This window comes from Bombina bombina, chromosome 1 (genome assembly GCF_027579735.1).
Source record: "Bombina bombina isolate aBomBom1 chromosome 1, aBomBom1.pri, whole genome shotgun sequence".
NCBI lineage: Eukaryota > Metazoa > Chordata > Amphibia > Anura > Bombinatoridae > Bombina > Bombina bombina.
Window position 1 is genome coordinate 187385665 of NC_069499.1, and position 12556 is coordinate 187398220.

The 12556-nt window shown below is 40.5% G+C and overlaps 1 protein-coding gene across 5 annotated transcripts in view; it reads left to right on the forward strand.

The window, feature by feature from the left end:
- RBM25 (RNA binding motif protein 25) overlaps positions 1–12556 on the forward strand; it is a 183911-nt gene that overhangs the window by 7373 nt on the left and 163982 nt on the right. For all 5 annotated transcript variants that reach the window (XM_053697780.1, XM_053697778.1, XM_053697776.1 and 2 more), the window contains exons 3-6: positions 1021–1070; positions 1171–1338; positions 2444–2501; positions 5588–5745. In XM_053697780.1, coding sequence (XP_053553755.1) covers positions 1021–1070; positions 1171–1338; positions 2444–2501; positions 5588–5745 — 434 coding nt within the window. The remainder of the gene's footprint in view (positions 1–1020; positions 1071–1170; positions 1339–2443; positions 2502–5587; positions 5746–12556) is intronic.

Here is a 12556-nt window from a genome sequence, read left to right on the forward strand (position 1 = left end):
ACACACACACGCCACCTGTATACACACACACGCCACCTGTATACACACACACACACGCCACCTGTATACACACACACACACGCCACCTGTATACACACACACGCCACCTGTATACACACACACGCCACCTGTATACACACACGCCACCTGTATACACACACACACACGCCACCTGTATACGCACGCACACACGCCACCTGTATATATACGCGCGCACACACGCCACCTGTATATGCACGCGCGCACACACGCCACCTGTATATGCACGCGCGCACACACGCCACCTGTATATGCACGCGCGCACACACGCCACCTGTATATGCACGCGCGCACACACGCCACCTGTATATGCACGCGCGCACACACGCCACCTGTATATGCACGCGCGCACACACGCCACCTGTATATGCACGCGCGCACACACGCCACCTGTATATGCACGCGCGCACACACGCCACCTGTATATGCACGCGCGCACACACGCCACCTGTATATGCACGCGCGCACACACGCCACCTGTATATGCACGCGCGCCACCTGTATATACACGCGCGCACACACGCCACCTGTATATGCACACACACGCCACCTGTATATGCACACACACGCCACCTGTATATGCACACACACGCCACCTGTATATACACACACGCCACCTGTATATACACACACGCCACCTGTATATGCACACACGCCACCTGTATATACACGCACGCCACCTGTATATACACGCACACACACACGCCACCTGTATATACACGCACACACACACGCCACCTGTATATACACGCACACACACACGCCACCTGTATATACACGCACACACACACGCCACCTGTATATACACGCACACACACACGCCACCTGTATATACACACGCGCGCGCCTATATCAAGTCTAGACGTCAAGGAGTAGTAGGTTTTGATTGTGGTGATTAGTAATGTGGAGATGCATTTAGAAACATAATTTTGGATTGCTTCCAAAGTGATATTTTCTCATATTTTTTTTTTCTTTTTTCAGGAACTCCAATGATTCCTGTTCCAATGAGTTTAATGGCTCCTGGACCTACTGTAAGTGGAAGTAAAATTGAAATCGCTTCCTATCCTGTTTCAGAACTTGATTATTTTCTAAGTTTTTTTTTTTTTTCCTTTTCTTTTAAAATATCTAAAGGTATTGGTACCAACAGTTTCTATGATGGGAAAGCACCTTGGACCTCGGAAAGATCTTATGGCTCTTAAAAATAAAGAAAATGATGAAAACAATGGTCCAACTACAACAGTCTTTGTGGGCAATATTTCAGACAAAGCTTCTGACATGCTCATCAGGCAGCTCCTAGCGGTAAGTAGTTCTCATATGTCTTCTATTTCTTGTCCTTCCCTTATACCTTCTTTCCTTTTAGTCTCACATACAGGGATGGAAAATCTAATTAGTTAGGATAAATGTTAAATATTAGCAGTCTTGTTTCACGCTTACCCACTGCATTACTTGCAACATTAATGTAACCTCTTATTTGTGAAAACTGTCATTCAATAGAAAATTAACCCATCGATTACCAGAATCAGATGATAAACATATTAGATCAATACATAACAGGCTTGTATCAGTGAAATATTACCTTGATTGTCCCCTGCATGCATGAAACAAGGAAAGTGCAGTGGTGAGTCTGTTTTGGAATATTTTATGGCTGAATTTGCATAGGTCGCTGCTAACTTCAGACTTTTAATCAGGTGTGGCATAAGGGGAATGGCAGTTTTCATTTTTTTTTTCAAAGTAGTTGCCAGTGGACAGATCTAGACAGCAGGCCCAACCACTGGGTCAAAAATTATGCAAAATTCATCTTTGCGCTCTTACTAGCCTCCCAAATATGTTCCAGTCATCCATATAATGTTACTGTTAACTATAATACAAGTACTTCAAGCGTTAAACACTGAATACATGCACCTCAATCTAAATATATATATATATATATATATATATATATATATATATATATATATATATATATATATATATATATATATATATATATATATATAAATTTTTATAATACATACACAAATTATTCTCGGGTTAATCTATGCTCTAAATATATCATTCAAGCAAGCTGGTGTTAAATCTATTTAAATATGCTGCATTACCTCTCCTTGCAGAGCGAATTTCCTGGTCTGTCATTGCTCAATCCCACTCCTTAATAGGGGAGAAAAAGGGCACTGAAACTCCAAGGGCTCAATATTGAATTAAAAACTACATCCTGACTCTACATTGGGCATCTTAGTTGTTTTCTATACTATGCACACACTTTCTGATAAATACCTTGCAAATGTTATGAATTGAGTAACGTGCTATGTAATGGTCTTTTTTTTTTAACCTTACCTTTAAGCTTTAGTTTAAGATGAAGGCTTCAATAATTAAATATATTTATTCTTTTCTTTTTTGTAAACAGAAATGTGGATTGGTTTTAAGCTGGAAACGGGTACAAGGAGCATCTGGGAAACTTCAAGGTATTTTTTTTTTTTTTTTGCCAAATTTGACAGGGGGGTAAAATAAAAACTAATTTGAATTGTGCATCAGTGCACTTTATATTCTACTAGAAGCATTTTTATAATGCGTGCTTGTTATAAAATGTTCTTGCTAAAACTTTTATTGGTGTTTTTGTTAACTTGCTGTGTGTGCAAATGATAGTAAATTAAGTGTCCGGACATCTGTGTGCAAGTGACACATGACAACCTCATTCAAAGATGTTGAGAGACTGGGATTTGCATGCATGGTTCAATGGCAATTTGGCTTGCACTATTTTGTGTTTCTAATTTTAGCGCTTTTTTTTTTTTTTTTTTTTTTTTATATTTAAAGAGACCTAGAACAATGATGAAAAAGACAAATTGCTCATGTTTATTGGTCTTAAAATTCTCTGATACTGTGCCTGTGCTGAATAAACCATAAACTAGGATCAAGGAGCTTTCACTATCAACTTTGTGCATTAATAGTTAAATATCAGTTACGCATAATCATTACCTGTTGCTTTAAGTTTTAAAAAAAAAATGTATGCACTTGTGTACATACAAAATATTTGTGTTACTTTTCTTTCATATGCACAATAGAAACATTTTGTATGCACTGTCCCTTTTTAATTTAGTGTATGGACTCCACTTTGAAACTGCCACACCAGCAAGCCAGATTTAGTCATTGTGACTCTGTTTCTATAGTAGATAGCCCCAAGGCAAAACATAATCACAGAAAATGCAGCATGCCTGCAGAAAGAACAGGTACCTGCAGGAATTGTTAGCGCTTTAGCTTTGCAGTGCTGCTTCACGTCATTCTCTTCAAACCGTGCTGTGCTCTGGCTGCAGTATGTAAGTTTTCCTTAACTAAAAGATGATAGTACATTCACGGTTACAGGGACAGTTTACCCCAAATGTTTTGTTCCCAATGACCCATTGTATCTTCTGGAGTGTATTAAATTTGTTTACAAGTAGCTTTATCCTTATTTCGACATTTGAAATAGCTGATTCAGCCAGTGGCATCCGTACCTATTCTGAAAGTTTCTATACTTTTTATATGTATACATAGCCAGCAGAAGAAATTACACTCCCAGTGGGGTGTAGAAGAGATAATTTGTTAATTTTCCATTGTTCTTTCTAAGGACCAGATTCTAAAAACCCGCTTTCATAGAGAGAAAATCATCAACTTATTTCTCACAAAACATATTCTGTAAGTGAACTCCCCTTAATGAGATACTTATTATTATTATTATTATTATTATTATTTATTATTATCATAATTTATTTTTATAGAGCTGCCAAATTCCGTAGCACTGGGTACAATGATAGGGGTACACAATGACAAAGATTTGTGATAAAATACAAAACATAACAAAACTAAACAAATCTAGCACAGGAGGAAGAGGGCCCTGCTCCAGAGAGCTCAGTCTACGGGTTTTGGGTGCAGAGACATAAGGTTGGGGTAGCTTGTTACATTGGTGGTTTTTGCAGCAGTGAGTCAGGCAGTTCATGTATTAGTTTGGTTCGGATGAGGGATGGAGGAGAAGATGGTAAGCCTCTCTGAATAGTTGAGTTTTCAAGGACCGTCTGATGCTATACAAGATTGGAGGTCTTATGGAGCGCGGTAAAGAGTTCCAGAGGACAGGAGCAGCATGTGTGAAGTCTTGGAGGCGAGACTGGGATGTAGAGATAACAGGAGTGTAATGATGTAGGTCAGAGGTTGAACGAAGAGGACGGGATGGGGAATATTTCACAATGAGAGATGAAATATAGTTGGGAGTTAGACTGTTGAGTGCTTTGTAAGTTAGGGTTAATACTTTAAATTGTATTCTGGAATGTATGGGGAGCCATTGTAGAGACTGACAGAGCGGAGCAGCTGATGTAGATCGGCGACTTAGGTGGATGAGTCTAGCAGAAGCATTCATAATAGATTGGAGGGAGGAGAGTCGGTGTTTTGGAAGGCCATTTAGGAGTAGATTGCAATAATCAATGCGTGACAAAATGAGGGAATGAATAAGTATTTTTGTTTTTTGAGTAAGGAAGGGACGAATTCTGGAAATGTTGTGTAGGTGTGAATGGCAGGATTTGGTAAGCACTTATATATGTGAGTCTAGTGTGACCCCAAGACAGCGGACCTGGGTTGAGGTGTTGAGAATAGAGTCTCCAACCGCGAAATGTCAGGTGTTGGTTCTGAAGGTAAAAAATGTATTTAAAACAATCAGTGTGGCCTCATAATACTGACTAGGCACCTTTTTTTAGAATCTCACCAGACCAGAGAAATTTATAGAATCGGGCCCTAATTATTGGGCTCTGGTTTACATAGTTATAAGATAAGGAAGCGTGTGTGTGTACACAAAGTGATAAAATAAGGAGATCTGATTTTACCTCTAAGCTCAACCAATTTTAATAAACCAGCTATTTCATATTCACAAATAAACCTGAAAATGCAATTTCTCATACATTTTATACTCTGCAGCTGGTATAAGAAGTCACTGGAAACAAACAAAATTTTACATTATACTATCGTTATATCGTGTATATAAATTTAAACGGATATGAAACTGCTTCTTTTAGTAAAATACATGTTAAATCAAAGTAAGCATAAAAAGAAACACATTGGGTAAAAAACAGCAAACCACTTAATTGTTTTCTTGCAAAATAAGCACTTAATAATTTTAAATGTAGCTACTACCCTCGTGGAGACGAGCTGACATACTGATATGTTAGGTTGCATTCTGCCTCTACTGAACATTGACAAAACTGACTTCTCATTGCTCTAGAATTTACTGAATAGTAAACCAGCTTATGTTACTCTAGAAGATTTGACATAAAATTATATATACCTACCTGTAGAGATCACAGCTCCCTTGTGTAGTTGTAACCGGAAGTAATGGACACTGCATAAATGAAGTAAAAAAATAAATACATACAGTATTGCTATTTCTATTGCGTGTGACCCACTTATTTTTTTATTACAATGAAACAGGCTATTTATATATCTTTCCTTAGATTGCATTTATCTTGGTTGATATAAGTATCCTTAAAACTATTTTACAGCAGCATAGAATGTTCCGTTTTTTGTTTTCTAGCTTTTGGGTTTTGTGAATATAAAGAGCCCGAATCTACATTGCGAGCTCTCCGATTACTCCATGATCTACAAATTGGAGAAAAGAAGCTGCTTGTAAAAGTAGATGCCAAGACCAAAGCTCAGCTGGACGAGTGGAAGGCAAATAAGGCTTCCAATGGTGTAAGTGTTAGAAAAAGATTTGCACTTGTCTCATTTCATGCTACAAAGATCAACTCTGGAACATAGATATACTCTAGATGTCAGGTGTTTTTTTTTTTTTTTTTAAATGTATGTGCCCCAATTACTGTCATTTTTATACATTAAAAGTGCAATTCTAGTATATACATTTCTCAAGAGAAATAGTAATTTGACTCTGAAAGAAATTTATATATTTTACCCTATGTAATTGTAATTTGATATTTGAACGTTTAATTTGCACTTAGTAGATGGGAGTGACTTCCAAAGAAGTTATACAAATGAGTTTGATAACGTACAGAATAAGATATGGAAAGTCTCTAGTTACTTTCTTATAGCAGAGGGAAATAACACCAGACTCTGATTAATGTTTTGTGTTTGACAACTAAACTAACAAATAACTTAATGGGTTGAGTGTTTTCCCCTTGGAACCAGCAGTTCTCTGCAAATTCCATGCAGTAAATATAGTCTGTTTAACCCCTTTGTGGGGGATAACACTCCATGTTCTAGGGTCAGTAGTCTTAAAGTTACATGCTCTAATGGATTAGATCCTGTAACGCTGTTTTTTTAATATGTGGAACACTGTATACTGTACCAACATATATCACACAGCTGTTATATCCAGTACTTAAAGGGACACGAAACCAAAAAATTATTTCATGATTTAGGTATAACATACAATTTTAAACAACTCTCCAGTTTACTTCTATTGTCAAATTTGCTATGTACTTGCTCTTGGTATCATTTGTTGAAGGAGCAGCAATGCTCACTACTGGTTTCTAACTGAACACAATGACAATCAGTATAAGTGTGTGTGTGTATATATATATATATATATATATATATATATATATATATATATATATATATATATATATATATATATATATATATATATATATATATATATATATATATATATATATATATATATATATATATATGCGCAGCCACCAATCAGCAGCTAGAACCTAGGTTCTTTGCTACTCCTGAGCTTACCTACATAAACCTCTCAGCAAAGAATAACAAGAGTATGAAGCAATTTAAATAATAAAAGTAAACTGGAAAGTTGTTTGAAATTGCATGCTCTTTCTGAATCATGAAACCCCGAATTTGGGTTTCATGTCCCTTTAAGTACCAAAGTATATCACATTGAACTGATCATTTACACTGTGCAATTCTCACATGTTATCAGAAGGTGTACTACTCCAAACTTACCTGAATTTAAAACCGTTTAACATTGTAACCGTTCTATTAATCACTACTATACCCAGGTTTGGCTGTTAGTAAATGTAGGTTATTTTACATGTGTGTGTTTTAAAACCAAAAAGAACTTCATTATAGGGACAATGTACTATAAAATTATGATTTGTTTTACCTACTGCCCTCTTAAATTCGTAAGAAACGGCTTCTTCATGTTTATTTTTGTTTTCTTTTACAAGATATGAGTCCACGGATTTCATCCTTACTTATGGGATATCGCCCCCTGGTCAACAGGAGGAGGCCAAGAGCACCACAGCAGAGCTGTATATATAGCTCCTCCCTTCCCTCCCACCCCAGTCATTCTCTTTGCCTGTGTTAGTAATAGGAAGAGGTAAAGTGAGGTGTTAGTTTAGATTCTTCAATCAAGAGTTTTTTTTTTATTTTTAAATGGTACCAGTGAGTACTATTTTATTGCAGGGTGTAGCCAGGACCTGGTCAGCCTCTTGTTAGCAGAGCTACAGGTGGCATTAAGGCATTGGGAACTGGTGGGATTCACTTCTCACTGTGCCTCCCATACTGAGTGCTGCCCTTTTTCAATATGGTCTTAGCAATTACTAACTAAGACCCGGTATTTCTCCACAGATTGGCAAGGAGGTAAGGAGACTTCTTGATGGCTGTGGTACTGTGGTTCATGCTGTTGATCAGCAACCAGGTATGTGCAGCTTTTAACTTCTGGGACAGCAACTAACTCAGATATGGCTACTGTAATTGGCTACTGTAATGGTTCCTATGTCTCCCTGTGTAAAGTTTTTCTCAGGGCTTCTCTAATGTCTTAAGGGAAGATGGGGTGGGGGATGACAGAATAGGAACGCTCAGATCACATTTTCATTTTTATGTGAGAGCGTAGATGGACTGTGGGCTAGACGCTGGGATCCTACTTTCAGTCATAAGCTTTAGTGTACCAAGCTTTTCTGTTATAAAGTGTTCCGGTGCATGTTTTTTATTAACATTTTTATTATGTACTGAGTGGACCGCATGGTGTGCTTAAACTTTCAGGCATTCAGATCGCGGTTGTGTGTAACGCTCTGAGACTAGTTAACGCCCACGAAGGGCAGAGTTATTCTCCCGCGCTCAGGAAAGCCGCGCGGCTGTTTTTCCTCCCAACAGTGTCTTCTGGAGCGTGGGTAAAGACGGAGCAGAGCATTCCCTAACTGCGGAGACCGCATGGTTTCTGTTTTTAAAGCAAGCGGTCTTAGGCAGATTACTTTGTCAACGGATGTTTTCACGAGGGGGCAGGTAGGCGCCTCAGCAGAGCTGTGGCAGAGGCTTCTTAGTTAACTGACCTGTGGTAAAGGGCTAAGACTTGTTTGTTTCTTTTAACCCTTCTTCTTATGTCCGTGTATAGTTTCCCTAGAGTGTGAGTACTGTCGCTTGTTTAATATAATTTAAAGGCACAGTTACACGTTTTGCTTCATAAAATTTAAAGACATAGATACACGTTTTTTTTTTTCTTATTTAATGTCATATTAGTTTGCAAATTCACAACCAAGTCTGTTTTGTTTATTTGCTAACATGGATGATATTGTGTATGTCACATGTTCATTATGTTTGAATGCTAATGTGGAACCTCCTGTTACTTTTTGCCCCTCGTGTACTGAGAGGGCATTACAGTTTAGAGAACACGTTTTTTGATAAAGCTTTAACAAGAGCGGATACTTCTCAATATTCTACCGATGAGATCCAGAGTATGCCGCATCTTTCTCCCCAAGCGTCGCAGCCCCTAACGCCTACCCAGGCGCAGTCCAGTACCTCTGCAGTTTCGACTGTATTTACTCTGAAGGACATAGCAGCTGTTATGTTCTCTACACTTTGTGAAGTGTTGTCTGCCTTTCTCGTACTGCAAGGCAAATGCAGAAGGAAGGACGACCTCGTGGCCAATATGACTTCGGATGCTTTAAAAGCGAGGTCAGAATGCCTTTGCAGGGTTCAGAATTGGAGCCCCCTATCTGAAGGTGAGCTTTCTGAATCCGATAGCGCCCTGCTACCGATGGATTCAGAAGTAATGTCCGGTTTAAACTGGAACACCTCCGTCTGTTATTGAAGGAGGTTTTGGTGACTCTGGACGACTGCAATTAAATCGTGGTCCCTCCAGAAAAATTGAGTAAGTTGGACAGGTATCTAGAAGTCCCTTCTTCAGATGTTTTTCCAGTTCCCAAGAGAACTTCCGAAATTATTGCTAAGGAATGGGAGAGACCAGGTATACCATTCTCTCCTCCCGTTTTCAGGAAGATGTATCCCATAGCGGATTTCATCAGGAATTCTTGGCAGACAGTGCCTAAGGTGGAAGGTGCCATTTCCACTTTGGCTAAACGAACTACTATCCCTATTGAGGATAGTTGTGCTTTTAAGGACCCTATGGATAAGAAATTAGAGGGTCTGCTTAAGAAACTTTATGTTCATCAAGGGTTACTTTTACAACCGGCAGCCTGCATCGTCACGGTTACCACGGCGGCTGCTTATTGGTTTGATGCTCTGGAGGAGTCTCTTAAAATTGAGACTCCTTTGGAAGAGATACAGGACAGAATTAAAGCGCTTAAACTGGCTAATTCTTTTGTGACAGATGCTTCGCTGCAAATTACTAAGTTGACGGCTAAAAGCTCAGGATTTTCCATTTTAGCACGTAGGGCCTTATGGCTGAAGTCCTGGTCGGCCGATGTGTCATCCAAAACTAATCTTTTGGCTATCCCTTACAAGGGTAAGACCTTGTTTGGTTCCGACTTGAAAGAAATTATTTCTGACATCACGGGAGGTAAGGGTCACCTCCTCCCTCAGGATAAGAAATCCAAACAGAGGGGTTGACAGAGTAATTTTCGTTCCTTTCGAAATTTCAAGGGAACCTCCTCTTCCACTAAGCAGGAGGGGGGCTATTCTCAACCCAAGTCAATGTGGCGGCCCAACCAGGCTTGGAACAAGGGCAAACAACCCAAGAAACCCGTTGCTGCCACTAAGTCAGCATGAAGGGGCGGCCCCCGATCCAGGACCGGATCTAGTGGGGGGCAGACTATCATTTTTCGTCCTGGCTTGGATAAGAGACGTCCAAGATCCTTGGGCAATAGATATAGTATCTCAGGGATACAAACTGGAATTCAAAAATTCTTCCCCCAGCGGAAGATTCCTTCTTTCTCGATTGTCTGTAGACCAGATAAAGAGAGAGGCGTTCTTATGCTGTGTAAGAGACCTCTCCTCCATGGGAGTAATTTGTCCCGTTCCAATCCAGGGACAGGGATTTTATTCAAATCTGTTTGTAGTTCCCAAAAAAGAGGGAACTTTCAGACCTATCTTAGATCTCAAGAGTCTAAACAAGTTCCTCAGAGTTCCATCTTTCAAGATGGAAACTATTCGTACCATTCTTCCATTGATCCAGGAGGGTCAATTTATGACTACCGTGGATCTAAAGGATGCATATCTTCATGTTCCTATCCAGAGATCATCACAAGTTCCTGAGGTTTGCCTTTCTGGACAAACATTTTCAGTTTGTGGCTCTTCCATTCAGTCTAGCCACGGCGCCCAGAATTTTCACAAAGGTTCTGGGGTCGCTGCTGGCGGTTCTGAGACCGCGGGGCATTGCAGTGACGCCTTATCTGGACGATATTCTGATCCAGGCGTCTTATCAGCTCACAAAGTCTCATACCGACATTGTTCTGGCCTTCCTGAGGACTCATGGGTGGAAGGTAAATCTGGAGAAGTGTTCTCTGGTTCCACAGACAAGGGTCCCTTTCTTAGGAACTCTCTATCCATGAAAATTTTTTTGACGGAGGTCAGAAAATTAGATTCTGAACACATGACGAGCCCTTCAGACCAATACTCGGCCGTCAGTGGCTCAGTGCATGGAGGTAATTGGGTTGATGGTAGCGGCGATGGACATCATTCCAATTGCTCGGTTTAATCTCAGGCTTCTGCAATTGAGCATGCTCAGACAGTGGAATGAGATTATACAAATTTGTCTCCTCAAATACATCTGGATCAGGAGACAAGGGACTCTTTTCTATACTGGTTGTCGCTGGATCATCTTTCCCAGGGGACGTGCTTTTGCAGACCCTCATGGGTGATAGTGACCACAGATGCCAGCCTGTTAGGATGGGGAGCAGTCTGGAATTCCCCAAGGGCTCAGTGGGTCTGGACTCAGGCGGAGTCTATCCTTCCCATCAATATTCTGGAATTGAGAGCAATATTCAATGCCATCTGTCCGCGATCTACATCCCAGGGGTGGATAACTGGGAAGCAGGTTTTCTGAGCAGACAGACGTTTAATCCAGGAGAGTGGGAACTCCATCCGGAGGTATTTGCCGACCTGATTCTCAAATGGGGCAGGCCGGAGTTGGATCTCATGGCATCTCGTCAAAATGCCAAGCTTCCGAAATACGGGTCCAGGTCCAGGGATCCCCAGGCCGAGCTGATGGATGCCTCGGCGGTGCCTTGGTCCTTCAGCCTTGCTTATGTGTTTCCTCCATTTGCTCTCCTTCCCCGGGTGATTGCTCGAGTCAAACAGGAGAGGGCATCGGTGATACTCATAGCCCCTGCATGGCCCCGCAGGACTTGGTATGCCGATCTGGTGGACATGTCATCCCAGCCTCCGTGGAAGCTTCCATTGAGGAAAGACCTTCTCATTCAGGGACCCTTCCATCATCCGAATCTAGTTTCTCTGCAGCTAACTGCTTGGAGATTGAACGCTTAATTTTATCTAAGAAAGGGTTTTCTGATTCTGTTATAGATACTTTGATTCAGGCCCGTAAGCCTGTTACTAGGAAAATTTTCCATTAGATATGGCGTAAACGTCTTTATTGGTGCGAATCCAAGGGCTACTCATGGAGTAGAGTTAGGATTCCCAGGATTTTATCTTTTCTCCAAGATGGATTGGAGAAAGGGTTGTCAGCAAGTTCCTTAAAGGGACAGATTTCTGCTTTGTCTATTTTGTTTCACAAGCGTCTGACAGATGTTCAGTCTTTTTGTCAGGCTCTGACTAGAATCAGGCCTGTGTTTCGATCAATTGCTCCTCCTTGGAGTTTGAATTTAGTTCTTAAAGTTCTTCAAGGGGTTCCGTTTGAACCTATGCATTCCATAGATATTAAGTTATCTTGGAAGGTTTTGTTTTTGGTTGCTATTTCTTCTGCTCGCAGAGTTTCGGAGCTTTCGGCATTACAATGTGATTCTCCTTATCTTTCATTCAGATAAGGTGGTGTTACGTACCAAACCTGGTTTTCTTCCTAAGGTTGTTTCAAATAAAAATATTAATCAGGAAATTGTTGTTCCTTCCTTGTGTCCTAATCCTTCTTCCAAGAAGGAGCGACTGTTACATAATTTGTACATGGTCCGTGCCTTGAAGTTTTGCTTACAGGCCACTAAGGATTTTCGTCAATCATCTTCCCTGTTTGTTGTGTTTTCTGGGGAGTGTAGGGGTCAGAAAGCTACGACTATCTCTCTTTCTCTTTGGCTGAAGAGTATCATCCGTTTTGCATATGAGACTGCTGGACAGCAGCCTCCTGATCGAATTACGGCTCATTCCATTAGGGCTGTGGCTTCCTCATGGGCGTTCA